The sequence below is a fragment of the Dendrobates tinctorius genome, unplaced genomic scaffold, assembly GCF_039654945.1.
Source record: "Dendrobates tinctorius isolate UK_male_01 unplaced genomic scaffold, ASM3965494v1 ptg000194l, whole genome shotgun sequence".
Classification (NCBI taxonomy): domain Eukaryota; kingdom Metazoa; phylum Chordata; class Amphibia; order Anura; family Dendrobatidae; genus Dendrobates; species Dendrobates tinctorius.
In genome coordinates, this window is record NW_027361861.1 from 2,454,808 (window position 1) to 2,472,548 (window position 17,741).

At 44.9% G+C, this 17,741-nt stretch overlaps 1 protein-coding gene across 2 annotated transcripts in view; it reads right to left on the reverse strand.

Annotated features, from left to right (window-relative positions):
- The window catches only part of RGS6 (regulator of G protein signaling 6), a 629,091-nt gene that overhangs the window by 73,453 nt on the left and 537,897 nt on the right, over window positions 1–17,741 (reverse strand). For both annotated transcript variants that reach the window (XM_073552710.1, XM_073552711.1), the window contains exons 11-12: window positions 12,688–12,786; window positions 6,803–6,864 (exon numbers count right to left, since the gene is read on the reverse strand). In XM_073552710.1, coding sequence (XP_073408811.1) covers window positions 6,803–6,864; window positions 12,688–12,786 — 161 coding nt within the window. The remainder of the gene's footprint in view (window positions 1–6,802; window positions 6,865–12,687; window positions 12,787–17,741) is intronic.

Below are 17,741 nucleotides of genomic sequence, written 5' to 3' on the forward strand. Positions count from 1 at the left end.
ACGTGAGAACCTGCAGGCGACACAGCGGCGCCAGCGCTTATGGTACGATCGGAGGGCCAGAGAGCGCACTTTGGAAATAGGACAGAAGGTCCTGGTGTCAGAGCCTACTAAGCAGAATAAGTTTCAAGCTGCATGGCAGGGGCCCTACCAGGTAGTGGGGAAAATAGCCGACACAACCTATAATGTCGCCGATTGTAACGACCCCAGGGTTATCCGCATGTTACACGTGAATATGCTGAAGCCCTACCGGGAGCGCCCTGAAGAGGTAGTGGCCATCTGTGCACCTGAAGCAGAGGATTTAGCTGGACTTCCCTTGCCGGATGTCTTAGGGGAAAGGACTCAGTCTAAAACATGGGACCAGGTACACTTGGGCGAAGACCTAGGCCCCCAGGAGAGACAGCAGGCGGAGGCGTTGTTGAGGCTGAGACAGAGGATGTTTTCAGAGAGACCGGGTTACACTTGCCTGGCACAACATAAGGTTGAGACCCAGGATCAGACCCCCCTGCGACAAAACCCCTTCCGTGTCCCTGAGTCTGTACGAGAGGGGATGTGACAAGAGATTCAAGAGATGCTGCGTTTAGGGGTCATTGAAGAGTCAGATAGTCCCTGGGCATCCCCCGTAGTCTTAGTGCCCAAGAAGGATGAGACTACACGGTTTTGTGTAGACTATCGTAAGCTCAATGAGAAAACAGTGACGGATGCATATCCCATGCCGCGTGTGGATGAGTTGTTAGACCGGCTGGCGGGGGCAAAGTATTTGACCACCATCGATCTATGCAAAGGCTACTGGCAGATTCCCCTTAGTCCTGACGCTATTCCCAAGTCGGCATTTGTCACCACGTTCGGCTTATTCCAGTTTCGAGTTATGCCATTCGGGATGAAGAATGCCCCGGCGACCTTCCAAAGGCTGGCTGACCGGGTTCTGGATGGTCTCCAGGACTATGCTTGTGCCTACCTGGACGACATCGCCATCTACAGTGCGACATGGGAAGAGCATCTAAATCACCTAGAGACAGTATTGGACAGGATCCACCAGGCCAGAATCACCCTGAACCCAAACAAGTGTCACGTGGGCAAAGCAGAGGTTCAGTATTTAGGGCATTGGGTGGGAAGTGGGAAACAGCGACCAGAACCAGCCAAGATTGAGGCCATAGCCAAATGGCCCATCCCACGCACTAAAACCCAGGTCATGGCGTTTCTAGGGACAGCGGGGTACTACAGGAAATTCGTTCCCAATTACAGCAGCGTAGCCAAGCCCCTCACTGATCTGACCCGTAAGAACCAACCCCGCCAGGTAACCTGGACCCCAAAGTGTGAGGAAGCCTTCCGCCAACTAAAGGACGCCCTCACCAATACCCCTGTATTGGCCGCACCCGATCCAACTAAACGTTTCCCGGTTCACACAGACGCTTCTATGTTTGGACTGGGGGCAGTACTGAGCCAAGTCGGGCCGGACGGCCAAGAACACCCGGTAGCTTACCTGAGTCGGAAACTACTGCCCCGTGAAGTAATCTATGCGGCCATCGAGAAGGAGTGCCTGGCGGTAGTATGGGCACTCAAGAAGTTGCAACCATATTTGTATGGACGACAGTTTTCCCTCCTAACGGACCATAATCCCCTAGTCTGGCTTAATCGGGTCTCCGGAGACAACGCCAGATTGCTGCGGTGGAGTTTAGCCCTACAACCTCTGGACTTCACCATCCACTACAGACCCGGCAAACAAAACGGTAACGCCGATGGACTAAGTCAACAAACGGAACTTGTACCAACCCCATAAACTTCGGTCATCCCCAAACCGATCCGTTGAGGATCAGACTGTGTAGACTCATAGAATCACAGAATTGTAGAGTTGTAAGGCACCTCCTGGGCCATCTGGTCCAACCCCCTGCTCAAAGCAGGATTTGCTAAATCATCCCAGTCAGATGTCTGTCCAGCCTCTGTTTGAAGACTTCCATTGAAGGAGAACTCACCACTTCTCGTGGCAGCTTGTTCCACTCATTGATCACTCTAACTGTCAAAAAGTTTTTTCTAATATCTAATCTGTGTCTCCTCCCATTCAGTTTCGTCCCATTGCTTCTATTCTTTCCTTGTGCAAATGAGAATAAAGTTGATCCTTCTACAATGTGACAGCCCTTTAGATATTTGTAGACAGCTATTAAGTCTCCTCTCAGTCTTCTCTTTTGCAAACAAAACAATCCCAAATCCTGCAACCTTTCCTCATAAGACAGGGTTTGCAGACCGGTCACCATTCTGGTTGCTCTTTTCTGAACTTGCTCCAGTTTCTTGATGTCTTTTTTAAAATGTGGTGCCCAAAGCTGGACACAGTATTCCAGATGACGTCTGACCAAAGAGGAGTAGAGGGAAATAATGACTTCATGTGATCTAGACTGTATGCTTCTGTTAATACATCCTAGAATTGCATTTGCCTTTTTTGCTGCTGCATCACACTGTTGACTCATATTCAGTCTGTGATCTATTAGTATACCCAAGTCTTTTTCACATGTGCTGTTGCTTAGGCCTATTCCTCCCATTCTATATATGCTCTTTTCTGTATGCCGATCGCGTCGCTGAAAAGGGGGAGCCGTGTTACAGAACCACTCAGCACCCAGAATGTGTTGTGCAGTTATATGTATATATAATAGGTTCCATGTGAGATGCATGTCCCTAATGTATCAGTAGTGTCCGCCCTCCCCCTACCTTTGTAATTCCCACAGTAAACATACGCAGGCTCCGGCAACCTGCTGCTTTTGTAATGCATGTCTGGCCTGACGCTTGTCTATTGGCCGGCCCTCTGTATCTGTGTGATATATTCTGTGTCCTGTGTGTAAAGTGTTGTCAGACTGGAAATACATGGAGAAGAAGTGATCTTTTGTATGCGCCCATGCACTCAGAGGAATTCCAGCCAGCATCCTTCATTCAGACTCCAGCCAACGCAGAGCGGACCTCCGAAAACACGGGGTGGTACTGAAAGAGGTACCCCAGCTTGGAAGACCCCGTTACAACTTGGTTAGTGGTTGCTGACCCAGGTGACTCGTCCTTAAACGTGTGCCTCTGTGCTTATGTGACTTGCTGTGTATGATTCGGTTTGTCCCTTGACTTCAGTCTTTGTACCCTGCTTTTGTACTGCTCTGTCTCTCCTGGTTATTTGACCCCCTCGGCTTGTCCCCGTTTACTTTTTGTCTTTTCCCTAGGTACTGCGTGTTCGTCTGGCTTCTGACTCTGGTCTCTCCTTGACCACGTTTACTGTCTTTGCCCTGTGCTCTGCATCCTCAGTGTCCTTCCCTGCACTCACGTGTGGTGGCTCCGCCTCCTGGTCACGTGATTTCTGAGTGCCAGGTCCTGAGCTCACTACACTAGTCGCAGGTCCTAGTGCACTGTGTGCCTTCTGGCTGCATTCCCTGAGCTCATTCACGAGCCCGTCTGATAGCGCTCCCTAGGCAGCGCCAGTGACACCTTAGGTGTCATCACACGTGCAAACTCGGCAGTGTGTCAAATACAATTTTCCCAACTGTATATTTCTGCCATATCTGTGTATAATGAATTGTGGTATGTGTTTAAGGGGCCCACTGAGACTCTTTCGCCTGGGGTCCATGAAAACTTGGAGCCGACCCTGGCGCCGACCTATCGGAGGCCAGCGGCTGATGTCATTGGGCCCATCGCAGGCGGTGCATGGCAGTGACCTCATAAGTCGGTGATGTCACTAACATGCGCAGCCGTCGACATTTGCATGGACGTCGACCACGTTAACACGACCACACTGGATCTGAAGGAAGAGGACTCTGAGCACCGCCAGAAGAGCAGGCAGGTAAGAATAATTTTTATTTATTTTTTTTAGTATGTGGATGCTGCAACACTAGGGACATAGGGCTAGGACCAGTGATCTGGGGGCCAAGACTAGTGACCAGGAACATGGTGGCCAATTAGGTGACATTATCACTGCTGTAATATAATTTACTTTTTAGAATACTTGTTTCTATGGGGGGAGCAAAAAGGAGGTCCTGTTACTGTGCAAGACGCCACAATGTCGCTTTTTTCTTCATCTGATGTAGTGTATAAGTTGGAGAATGTGTTCTGGAAGCGATCAGCTATTGATGACTGTGTGTTATTTTCTGCAAAGACGAGTCCTGGCTCGAAGACGTGATGGCGGTCTGTACCAGATGAAGAAGAAAAGCGAAGATGAAGGACTACAACTAGAGACATCATTGGTAAGTCAGTGTATTACATGTACATGCACACTAGACACTATATAGTATATGTAGTGAGCCTGTGTATAATGTCATTGGTGATCCCTGTATTACCTGTACACTGACATTATATACAGAGCTCCTGTGTATAATGTTACTGGTGATCTCTGTATTATTTGTACACTACAGTGGGGAAAAAAAGTATTTAGTCAGTCAGCAATAGTGCAAGTTCCACCACTTAAAAAGATGAGAGGCGTCTGTAATTTACATCATAGGTAGACCTCAACTATGGGAGACAAACTGAGAAAAAAAAATCCAGAAAATCACATTGTCTGTTTTTTTTTTCATTTTATTTGCATATTATGGTGGAAAATAAGTATTTGGTCAGAAACAAGCAATCAAGATTTCTGGCTCTCACAGACCTGTAACTTCTTCTTTAAGAGTCTCCTCTTTCCTCCACTCATTACCTGTAGTAATGGCACCTGTTTAAACTTGTTATCAGTATAAAAAGACACCTGTGCACACCCTCAAACAGTCTGACTCCAAACTCCACTATGGTGAAGACCAAAGAGCTGTCAAAGGACACCAGAAACAAAATTGTAGCCCTGCACCAGGCTGGGAAGACTGAATCTGCAATAGCCAACCAGCTTGGAGTGAAGAAATCAACTGTGGGAGCAATAATTAGAAAATGGAAGACATACAAGACCACTGATAATCTCCCTCGATCTGGTGCTCCACGCAAAATCCCACCCCGTGGGGTCAGAATGATCACAAGAACGGTGAGCAAAAATCCCAGAACCACGCGGGGGGACCTAGTGAATGAACTGCAGAGAGCTGGGACCAATGTAACAAGGCCTACCATAAGTAACACACTACGCCACCATGGACTCAGATCCTGCAGTGCCACACGTGTCCCACTGCTTAAGCCTGTACATGTCCGGGCCCGTCTGAAGTTTGCTAGAGAGCATTTGGATGATCCAGAGGAGTTTTGGGAGAATGTCCTATGGTCTGATGAAACCAAACTGGAACTGTTTGGTAGAAACACAACTTGTCGTGTTTGGAGGAAAAAGAATACTGAGTTGCATCCATCAAACACCATACCTACTGTAAAGCATGGTGGTGGAAACATCATGCTTTGGGGCTGTTTCTCTGCAAAGGGGCCAGGACGACTGATTCGGGTACATGAAAGAATGAATGGGGCCATGTATCGTGAGATTTTGAGTGCAAACCTCCTTCCATCAGCAAGGGCATTGAAGATGAAACGTGGCTGGGTCTTTCAACATGACAATGATCCAAAGCACACCGCCAGGGCAGCGAAGGAGTGGCTTCGTAAGAAGCATTTCAAGGTCCTGGAGTGGCCTAGCCAGTCTCCAGATCTCAACCCTATAGAAAACCTTTGGAGTGAGTTGAAAGTACGTGTTGCCAAGCGAAAAGCCAAAAACATCACTGCTCTAGAGGAGATCTGCATGGAGAAATGGGCCAACATACCAACAACAGTGTGTGGCAACCTTGTGAAGACTTACAGAAAACGTTTGACCTCTGTCATTGCCAACAAAGGATATATCACAAAGTATTGAGATGAAATTTTGTTTCTGACCAAATACTTATTTTCCACCATAAAATGCAAATAAAATGAAAAAAAAAACAGACAATGTGATTTTCTGGATTTTTTTTTCTCAGTTTGTCTCCCATAGTTGAGGTCTACCTATGATGTAAATTACAGACGCCTCTCATCTTTTTAAGTGGTGGAACTTGCACTATTGCTGACTGACTAAATACTTTTTTTCCCCACTGTATATGCAGAACTACTGTGTATAATATAACTAATGGTAATAACAGTGTTGTTAGTATTGTGGTTTTTATTAATGATCAGTATTGTAATATTCGGTCACCATGTTGTAATACATGGTCTGGTCATGGTGTGTAGTTTTTATCCTTGTATGTGGTATTATTTGGCCATTATGTTGTCTGGTCATGGTGTGGTGGCATGTGTCCCTTGTATGTGGTATTATTCAGTCACTATGTGGTCTGGCCACGGTGTGGCAGTAATTCTCCCTTGTATGTGGCATTATTTGGTCGCTTTATGGTGGTAATATGTGGTCTAGTCATGGTGTGGTGGTATTTCTCTCTTGCATGTGGTAATATTGGTCTTGGTATAAGTCGATTGTATTGCATATGGTGGTTATTTGTTCTCTGTAATATTAATTAGGAGAAGATGCTTTATTTCCATTAGTGAATAAACTCTTGGAGCAAGGTGTACTTACAGAGGTTCTCCATTGAAAACAAGTACCGTAATCACCTCTCAAGTGGATAAGTGATAACTTATTGATTGGTGGGGGTCTTACTGCTTAAATATTTGACAAAATAAAGCTGGGTAATGTTCAAGTTGACAATTTTGCACAACCCTCCAATGATGGTACAAATATCCAAATGTTCCTTCACAGAAAAAAAATTTGCATTAAAGAGTAGTAAATAAAAACATTTGACATAGGGCTAAGAGCACATAGATAAGACTAACATGTACGTTGCCAAAATCTTAAAAGCAATTTAAGAAAATATTGTAATAAATATTGTTTTGCCTTACTTTTGTAAAGAAAAAAAAACCACAATGAACTTACCTATCAGCTACTTTGGACATCTTTAAACAATGTCGATCTATCTGAATATTCAGAAAATCTATCTATAACCAAAAAAAAAAAATCTCATATTAGTTAATTTTAAAAATAATGATACAACATCAACACATATTTAAAGCTTCAAAATTGGTTAACAAATTATCTACATAGTTGGCAAATGTAAAATACACCACTTTTCTACTATATTTTCAGTCTTTTTTTATTTGTTCCTTTCTTTTTCTCTGTTGGGGCCATTAGGTGTAGGAGCTCACTGCATATTGTTAATTGAACAACTACATATATCAGAGACTGATGTAAACCTCCTCAGTGATTACTGCAGCCCACCAGAATAGTATTATTTAACGGGATTTCTCCTCTAAATAAATTTATTACCTGTCCACAGTTCTAGATGATGAATGCATGATCACTTGGGTCCAAACCGCTGGGATCCCTGTGGTATTTCTAGTTAACAAATTGAAAGTTTGTGGTCTGTATCCGCGCTGCCAAGTGATTTAGAAACATCAAATGCCGGAGATAATGTAAAAAAGTTTTTTATGCATTTCGAAGTGTATCCCACTTCTTCTTCAGGAAACAAAAACCATATATGGTATGGCAGCGCGGATACAGGCCAGAAACTGTCCAATTGTTACATATTTCTCTGGTGAAATCACCCGTGGATCAGAACAGCCATTCAACCTGGGATCAGGTTAGCATATATTGATACCATTTTTAGCAATTACTATCAGATGGGATTTGTGGAATGGCTTTCTCTATTGGTCTCATACTGCTGAAATAATGGATTGGTGCTCAAGAGCTATTGCTCCGCTGACACAGGACTTTTGGAAGCCTAGTTTTTCTGCAATTGATGGTCTCAGAGATGGAACTCCCAGTAACCATATATACATTAACCTATATTGTGCTTACTTGTGTAATAAAATGTATAGAGATCTATAAAGGTGCATTAAAGGGAAAGTATCTGTCTGCAGGACTCCAGTTATACAATGCTGTCATCTGTCACTAAATCCCCGATCCTATATTAACCTGACTCAGTATGGGGAAACGTAGTGGAAACAAACATGGTCCCTTAGTTATGGACTACACGTTTCGAGAGCGGAACGCTCTCTTCCTCACATCCTTGACTATTCTCCACTATTTGTTAAAAGTTTACTGTTTAGTATATTTTACTATTTATTTTGCCTATATTCAAATAAATCATGTGTTTTATTGTATTATGTGATTTTGACCTGTGTAGGCATGTCCTTTGCAGCCAACATGTATATAAGACCTGTGTCTTGAACTGAGTGTTATTGGGCCTGAGGAAGAAAGCATTCTCCTCTTGCCATGTGTAGTCTGTAATAAAGGTAAACCAGTTTAATCCAAAAGAGCCCTTTTCCGATTATTGGCAGGATGTCCAGTACCAATTCCCTTTTTCTTTTCTCTTTATGGTTTTATTCCTGAGAAAATCACATTTTCTTAATATGTAAATGCGCTGTTAAGATCTCTGGGTCAGGCATAGATCTCCCTGAGAATCTTCCAGAAAAACCTGGATATTTTTCTGGGGTAGATATATACATGACGTCCTAATTTTTTGGTCCGGAAATACCCAGTCCTTTGCAAATTTTGTTGGGGATTTGAAAAATAATGAGTTTTGTCTAAAACTTACTAATGATATTGATCATGACATGATTAACTTTTTGGATATTAAAATACAGAGGGATGTCTTGGGATAAATTGTTACTGAGATATTCCGCAAGCCTACTGCCACCAATAAACTTCTACGGTGGAACAGCCATCACCACCCCAGCTTGAGAAGGGGGCTACCTAAGGGACAGTATCTCCGTGTCAGGATAAACTGTTCCTCTATCATCAATTTTCGCAACTCGGCTCGATATCCTAGGGACAGATTCCCTTGATAGGAGCTCCCCAATTAATTTTCTTAACAAAGCCTTTAAGGTATTGGTTGCTAGGGACAGAACATCACTACTTAAAAAGAGAACAAGAGAGGAATCAGAATCTCTGGTAAGAATAATTGGAACATTCGATAATTGGTCAGACGAGGTGAGATCAATTATTCAAACATATTGGAACATATTTAAAACAGACCCTGATATATGTGACATCATTCCATATGCCCCCTCTATCACATATATAAAAGGAAGGTGTATTCGCGACCAGTTGGTACACAGCACCTATTCCCCCTTCAAGAGACTTTTGTTGTGGGTGGAAAGTAGGGAGAATGACATTTTCAAATGTGGAAAGTGCAAATTCTGTAAATATATGTCAAAATCTAGAACCTTTTCAAGTACTACTACTGTTAGGAATTACCAATGTAAACATTTTGTTAACTGCAGGACCTCGGAGATGGTGTATTAATTTCAGTGCACTTGCCAGAAGAACTAAGTGGGAAAGACAAAGCGTGAGCTGTGGAGAAGGGTGGGGAACATATAGATGACATTACTAATGCATGTGATAAACCTATATCCAATTATGTGAGACAAATATATGGGAGTGATTTAGATGGCATTAAAGGGGTTGTCCGGGCTTTTCACATAATCTCAGTACATATCTGGGCTTCAGAATTATGACAATAAGTAATATACTTTCTGTCACTAGTTTGCACGGTTTTCTAGATATTCTGAACAGAACGTCCAGGGGGGGTGTGTTATGGCATTGAAATGAGAACTGAACGTAACCTCCTACTCTACTCCAAACATGCCCTCTATAGCAACAACCCCACCCTCCATAGCTACAGGCCCTCCCCATCCACATGAAGAAGCCCTCATCACACAGTAACAAATCCTCCCCCTCTAGCAGCCTCACTGCAGAGAGCAGACCACCCAGCTGCTCCTCCCCCAGACACACGCTGAACAGTGATCTATGGAAAGTGAAACTAGTGAGGAGGGAAAATCGTCCTGTATTCTGGGACAGGCTGCTCCCATCAGTATTTGTGTCATTAGAGACACAGTGCTCACACATACACTGCACCATATCTGCTGCTGTGTGATGACATCAGTAACACAGAGCTGTCTCATTCACACAGCAGAGGCTTTGTTGTCACACAACTGATTACATCAGTGACTGCCATCCCCTGTGCAGATTAGAAGCTGCAGACCCCCATCACTGGCCATCACACAGTCTGTTCTCACTGCGGCCAGCAGCCTGGGACAGTGAGGGAAGGAATTACTGATAATGAGTTATATATTGTAATCATGGAGTGGCCCAGAATACAGGACGATTTTCCCTCCTCACTAGTTTCACTTTCCATAGAACACTGTTCAGCTTGTGTCTGGGGGAGGAGCAGCTGGGTGGTGTTGTGAGCTCATTTTGTCATTCACCTTTGATGTCCGATGAACTCCCTCTGCTGGTGAAAGGAGGTGGTGAAACTGATTTGGATGGGAGAAACCTGTCACCTGAGCAGGTGGATTGCGATTGGACATCCGGAATCTCTGAGTGGATATAAGGCAGCCGACGCCCTGTAGGGTTGCTGGTGACTTCTCTGCTCTGAGCTCTGGCCTCCAGTTCAGTTCCTGTCTTCTAAAGCTTTCCAAAGTTTTTCTAAAGTCCTCTTCTAAAAGTTTTGCTCTGTTATTGTTCCATGAGATTTTGTCTGATTTGCTTAGTTTTGTGTTCTGCCAGCCTTGGCTGGGGCTCTGCTGAATTTCCATTTTTGTCCCTGATCGGTTAAATCTCTTTTGCTCTGTCTTCAGAATATATCGGAGTGCTGATATAGGGATTTTGAAGTCTAGTGACTTCAGGGCCGTTTTTCCTATCAGACGTGTTGGGACATTTTTGGTAGGGTTTTTGCGGATTGCAGCCAGCATCTTTTCTGTCCTTTCCTATCTAGTTAGTTGGGCCCCATCGTTTGCTCTGCCTGTCTTTCTGTCTGTGTTTGTGTTTTCATCTGTTTTCACCGACAATACATGTTGGGGGCTGTCTATTGCTTTGGGGTCTGCTCTGGGGCAGTTTAGATTTCCCCTTTCTTTCTTTAGGCTTATTTAGTTCTCTGGCTGTGAAGAGGCGTCTAGGACCACCGTAGGAACGCTCCACGGCTACTGTTAGTTGTTGTGAATAGGATCAGGGGTCTGCAATCCGCTAGCTACCAACCTCTCCGGTTTTTTGGACTTAGCTTGCATTTTTGTTTTTTCCTCCTCCGGTGACTCATTCATAACAGGGTGGTCTGCTCTCTGCAATGAGGCTGCTAGAGGGGGAGGATTTGTTACTGTGTGATGAGGGCTTCTTCATGTGGATGGGGAGGGCCTGTAGCTATGGAGGGTGGGGTTGTTGCTATAGAGGGCATGTTTGGAGTATTGTAGGAGGTTACGACTAGTACTCATTTCAATGCCATAACACCCCCTTGGATGTTCTGTTCAGAATATCTAGAAAACCGTGCAAACTAGTGACAGAAAGTAAATTACTTATTGTCATAATTCTGCAGCCCAGATATGTACTGAGATTATGTGAAAAGCCCGGACAACCCCTTTAAATTCTGTGTGATCGAGGTAGTGGCGGTGAGTTTACAGTTTTGGAAGGGCTAAGTTCCCTTAATCACTGTATAATTAATTTAAATGGCATTTTGATGGAGACAAATTTACTTTAAAGGGAATTTGTCACTACATTTGACCTATCAAAACTATTAATATGGGTATACAGGTTATAGACTGCTGAGGAGTGTGATACCTATATGTCTCATATCAGATGCCTTGTTGTGGATATTTCATCTTTTTTCACTTCATGTAAATGACCTCTTCCACGATAAGGGGGTAAGGTTGTCTTGAAGATAACTCTGCCTCCAGAGTTTGCATTGCACGAAGGGGGAGTTACCAGTGTGACATGTAATGGTTACCAGGGTTACCAGTGTGATATGTAATGACCACTCTTTGTTCTCCTGATCTCACTGCAGAGCTGTGTGTGATTATACCTGACACATCTGCAGGTTCCTCTCCGATTCAGCCTCCATCTCACAGGCAGACAGGGCTGCAATATTGTTACTATACAGCAGAGCTCAAAGAACTGCAAAACAAGTGTTTGCAAGAATACAAATTTTATTACTCCTGTTCTGTGTTAGTTACTTGTCTCACTGGTAACTCCCCCTTCATGTAGAATAATCTCTGGAGGCAGAATTATCCTCCAGGCAGCGCTCTCCCCAGAACCTGGAAGAGGTAATTTGCGTAAAATGAAAGATGATTTATCAACCACCAGACATCTGATAAAGAGGCATATGGGTAGGACTTTTTTCAGCATTCTATAACCTGTGTCCCATATTAGTAATTTACATAGGTCAAATGTGGTGACAGATTCTCTTTAAGAGAAAAAAATATTTGGAAATAAATAGAACAGATGTCAGCTTTTAAATAGATTTTCTCAAAAGACAATTATTACCTACGAACAGGATTGGTAATAAATATATTACTGGTGTCCCCACCTATTCCTGGGATTCCCACTGGCAAAATTAGCTAAGCAATTTACTTAACTTACAGTGCTGTGCAAATTAATTGGGACAAAGCATTTTTTTAAGTAAAATCGTAAGTTGGTTACCAGTCAGTGATTCAATCCAGTTTTATCTGCTTTGAACAGGCACTCACACCTGTTGAAAGCAGTTAAAACTGGTTTGAATCACTGACTGGTAACCAACTTACGATTTTACTTAAAAAAAATGCTTTGTCCCAATTAATTTGCACAGCACTGTACCTCCCTTCAAAAAAATTTGAAGCAGCAATGCACATATTTGGTCACCATTTAATTTAAATTCCTAGACACACATCAAGAAGGAACATGGGGCGCCCAATCCAGTGATTGGATGGAGTCCCAGAGGTGTGGACCCTGTACACAGGTGGTAAATGACTTCTCTTGGAAAGTCCCTTTAAAAGGGATCCATTTACTGTATTTACCTGTTTTCGCAAGTCATCTTTTGTTGTTTTTCTAATTACATGGGAAGCCATGTGCACTGGGCTCTGTGACTGAGAGTCCTCTGATACACCATAAACGGACTGTAAAAAAGAGAACAGAAGAAAGAAAGGCATTTACAGACTGATAATGCAATAAATATATATTACATTAAGATATGTATACTGTGCAAGCAGGATTTTTTTTTTTTGCTTAAGGGCATTATTTTACACAGAATATTCTTGTTTTCATGAGCAAGTTAAAGGTATCGTTCGGGTGTGTAATATTGTTTATTATACATAGGATAAGTCATCAATGTAAGATTCTTGGCAGTCAGGGCTGCACCTGTCATGAGACAAGATGAGCATTTCAACTTAGGTGGTGGTCTAAAGTGTCTTTCAGTTGGCAGCAAAGTACAACTGCACTGCTCTCCAGGGCCAGCATTAGGGCAGGGCAGACTGGACATCTGCCTAAGGCCCCCAGTCCCTTGGGGGCTCCCAGCGTCTACAGCAGGAGCTTCAGTGATAATAGCATTATCAGTGAAGCGTTCGATGTAGAGACTGCTTCAGAATCTTTGGTGACATCCCGGTGACCTGTCATGACCATGATGTTACCCCAGGCCTTGCACTCTGGGGAACTTCAGGACTTTTGGGGAGGGCCTGGCCTTGAAAGAGGAGCAGTAGCGTAGCTACCAGGGGGGCAGAGGGGGACGTAGCCCTGGGCCCTGCGCTCGGAGGGGGCCTACCGAGCTACGCTACTGTAACTGTATCGGTGTGCACAGCGCCCCCATACAGTTACATTCTGCGGCAGAGCAGGGAGAATCAATCTCCCTACTCTGCCGCCCAGCCGCTGTGGGCCCCTGAGAAGGCAGTGGGGGGCCCCGATGCCAGCAGTGGGCCCCCACCTCACAGCCAGCAATGTCGTCCTGAGCTATTCTGTGTGCACAGGACCTGTGATGAGGTCACAGGAGGGGAGGAGTCAGGGGGTCACATGATCAGGGGCTTCAGTGACTGCAGGACTCTGCTGTGCTGGTTGTCATGGTGCTGGATGAGGTGAAGTAAGTTTCTGTGTGGGGTCAGGAGGGGTTTACAGGGTGGATGTAGCAGAGCTGTGTGTGTATGAGGTGTACAGTGCGGAGCCATGTGTGTAGAAGGTGTACGGAGCAGAGATATGCATGTATGAGGTGTACGGAGCGGAGCCGCGTGTGTATGGGGTGAGCGGAGCCTTTTGTGTACGGAGCGGAGTCGTGTGTGTACGGGGTGTACGGAGAAGAGCTGTGTGTATGGGGTGTACGGAGCAGAGCCGTGTGTGTGCGGGGTGTACGGAGCGGAGCTGTGTGTGCAAGGTGTACGGAGTGGAGCCGTATGTGTACGAGGTCTATGGAGTGGAGCCGCGTGTGTACAGCATGTACGGAGCAGAGCTGCGTGTATATGGGGTGTACGGAGCAGAGCGCGTGTGTACAAGGTGTATGGAGCAGAGCCGCATATGTACAAGTGCACGCAGCGGAGCCAGGTGTGTACAAGGTGTATGGAGCGGAGCAGCGTGTGTACAGCGTGTACGTAGCAGAGGTGCGTGTGTACAGCGTGTACGTAGCAGAGGCACATGTGTACAAGGTGTACGGAGCAGAGCTTCGTGTGTACAAGGTGTACGGAACAGAGCTACGCGTGTACAAGGTGTACGGAACGGAGCCGTGTGTATATAGGGGGTGCTGTTATGATTGAGTCACCGTAGGAGGCAAAAATAGAAATGCTAGCTAAGTCCAGAAAACCAGAGAAGTTGGCAGCTATCGGATTGCAGACCCCTGAACCTATCAACACAACTAGCAGTAGCCGTGGGGGGCTCCTACGATGCCCTAGGCCCCTCGATCACAGCCGGAGGATTACATACTGTAGCCTAAAGACAGAAAGGGAAATCTAAACTGCCCCAGAGCAGACCCCAAAGCAAAAGGCAGCCCCCCACATATAATGACGGTGAAGCAAGAAGAAAGAACAAAACACAGACAGAAAGATAGACTGAGCAAAGATGGGGCCCACGCTAGCTTAGATAGGAAAGGACAGGAAGGCTGCTGTCTGCAATCCGTGAAAAACCCTATGAAAATAAGAGCCAACAAACTGACAGTAAAAAGGCCCTGAAGACGCTAGGCTTAAAAAAAAACTATGTCAGTACTCAGGAATATTCTGAAGACAGAGCAACAGGCAAAAGGAGATTCAGCTCACCCCAGCAGGGAATGGCAGAATCCAGAAAAGCAAGGAAAACAAAACACTAATGCAAAAAGGCAAAGCAGAAATCTTAGCTTTAGATGAGCAGGAATCAGACTGGTTTCCTAGAAGTCCACAGAGAAATCACCCGCAGGCCAGAAGGGCGTCGGCAGTCTTATATCCAGTCATTAACTCCACTCAGCCAGTCATCATCATCAGCCCCAGGTGTTTGACAATCAGGCTCACTACCTTTCTTCACCAGAAGAGGGAGTTCCTCGGGCCTCAGTAGTGAAGGGGAAAATGAACTCACAACAGTACCTCCCCCTTGAGGAGGGGTCACCGAACCCTCAACCACGCCACCAGGGCGATCAGGGTGAGCCCGATGAAAGGCACACACCAATCTTTTGGCATGAATATCAGAGGCAGAGACCCAGGAATTATCCTCCTGACCATAACCCTTCCACTTAACCAAATACTGGAGTCTCCGTCTAGCCAGACGGGAATCCAGTACTTTCTCTACCTCATATTCCATGTTGCCTTCAACCAATACAGGGTCTGGAGGTGCAACCCCCGGAACAACAGGTTCAACAAACCTCTTCAACAAAGATTTATGGAACACATTATGGATTTTAAATGTGACAGGAAGAGCCAAATGAAAGGAGACCGGATTAATAATCTCCAAAATCTTGTAAGGTCCAATAAATCTAGGCTTAAACTTAGGAGAAGCCACCTTCATAGCAATATTTTTTGATGATAACCACACCATATCACCAACCTTAAATTGGGGACCAATGGTCCTATGTCGGTTGGAAAACCGCTGGGCCTTTTCCTGGGAGAGAGATAACTTATCCACCACTTGGTCCCAGATCTGGTGCATTCTCTCCACCACTGTGTCAACCCCTGGGCAGGCAGAAGGATCCACCTGCCCTGAAGAAAATCGAGGATGAAACCCAAAGTTACAAAAAAAAGGAGACATCAAAGTGGCAGAACTAGCTCTATTATTTAAAGCAAATTCGGCCAAGGGCAAAAATGAAACCCAATCATCCTGATCAGCAGAAATAAAACATCTCAAATATGACTCCAAGGTCTGGTTTGTTCTCTCTGTCTGCCCATTGGTCTGAGGGTGAAAAGCAGAGGAGAAGGACAACTGAATTCCCAGCTTGGAACAGAAAGTTCTCCAAAATCTAGACACAAACTGGACTCCTCTGTCAGATACAATGTTCTCAGGAATCCCGTGCAAGCGAACCACCTGTTGTAAAAACAGGGGCACCAATTCAGAGGAAGACGGCAACTTAGGGAGTGGTACAAGATGAACCATCTTAGAGAACCTATCACAAATCACCCAAATAACAGTCATCCTTTGAGAGACAGGCATATCAGTGATGAAATCCATTGAAATATGGGTCCATGGCCTCTTGGGGACAGGCAAAGGCATCAACAACCCACTAGAGCGAGAACACGATTTAGACCGGGAGCACGTCCCACAGGACTGCACAAAATTCCTGACATCACGAGACAAGGAGGGCCACCAAAAAGAGCGACTCACCAGATCTCTAGTACCAAAAATACCTGGATGACCAGCCAAAGCAGAGCAATGAACTTCAGACATCACTCTCTTCTTCCACTGGTCAGGAACATACGACTTTCCACTGGGACAACGCTCAGGTTTGTCCTCCTGGAACTCTTCCAGAGCACGTCTCAAATCGGGCGAGATGGCAGAAAGAACTACCCCTTCACCTAAGATGGTAGCAGGCTTGGTCACCACAGGAGAATCAGCAAAGAAGCTCCTAGAGAGGGCGTCAGCCTTGACATTCTTAGTTCCAGGAAGAAAAGAAACCACAAAATCAAAACGTGTAAAAAACAAGGCCCACCTAGCCTGTCTAGGGTTCAAGCGCTTCGCCGACTCTAGGTAAATCAAATTCTTGTGGTCAGTGAGGACCACGACTTGATGCTTAGCTCCCTCCAACCAATGTCTCCACTCCTCAAATGCCCATTTCATGGCTAACAGTTCCCGATTCCCCACATCATAGTTACGTTCAGATGGAGAGAACTTTCGGGAAAAGAAAGCACAGGGATTCATTTTAGATGTTACAGGATCCTTTTGGGACAAAACAGCTCCTGCACCAATCTCAGAAGCATCCACCTCTACCTGGAACGGAAGTGAGACATCAGGTTGCCGCAAAACCGGAGCAGAAGTGAATCTTCGCTTCAGCTCCTGAAAGGAAGAAACAGCCTCCGGAGACCAATTTAACACATCAGCACCCTTCTTAGTCAAATCAGTCAATGGCTTGGCAATACTAGAAAATTTTGCTATAAATTTCCGATAAAAATTAGCAAAACCCAAAAACTTCTGGAGGGCCTTCAAAGAAGTGGGCTGAACCCAATCGTAAATGGCCTGTACCTTGGCCGGGTCCATTTCAATAGTTGAAGGGGACAAAATAAATCCCAAAAAAGAAATCCTCTGTACTTCTAAAAGGCATTTATATCCTTTGACATACAGGGAATTCTCCCTCAAGATCCGGAACACAGTCCGAATATGTTCCACATGAGAATCCCAATCCTTGGAGAAGATCATAATATCATCCAGATAGATAATCAAAAATTTATCGACAAAATCTCGGATAATATCGTTCATGAAGCACTGGAAGACAGAAGGGGCATTAGTGAGCCCAAAAGGCATCACCAGGTACTCAAAATGTCCCTCCGGAGTATTAAACGCCGTCTTCCATTCATCCCCATGCTTAATGCGAATAAGATTATACGCCCCCTGAGGTCAAGCTTGGTAAACCAGCAAGCACCTTTACCTCTGGAGAATAGATCAGAAATCAGGGGTAACGGATACTGATATTTAACAGTAATTT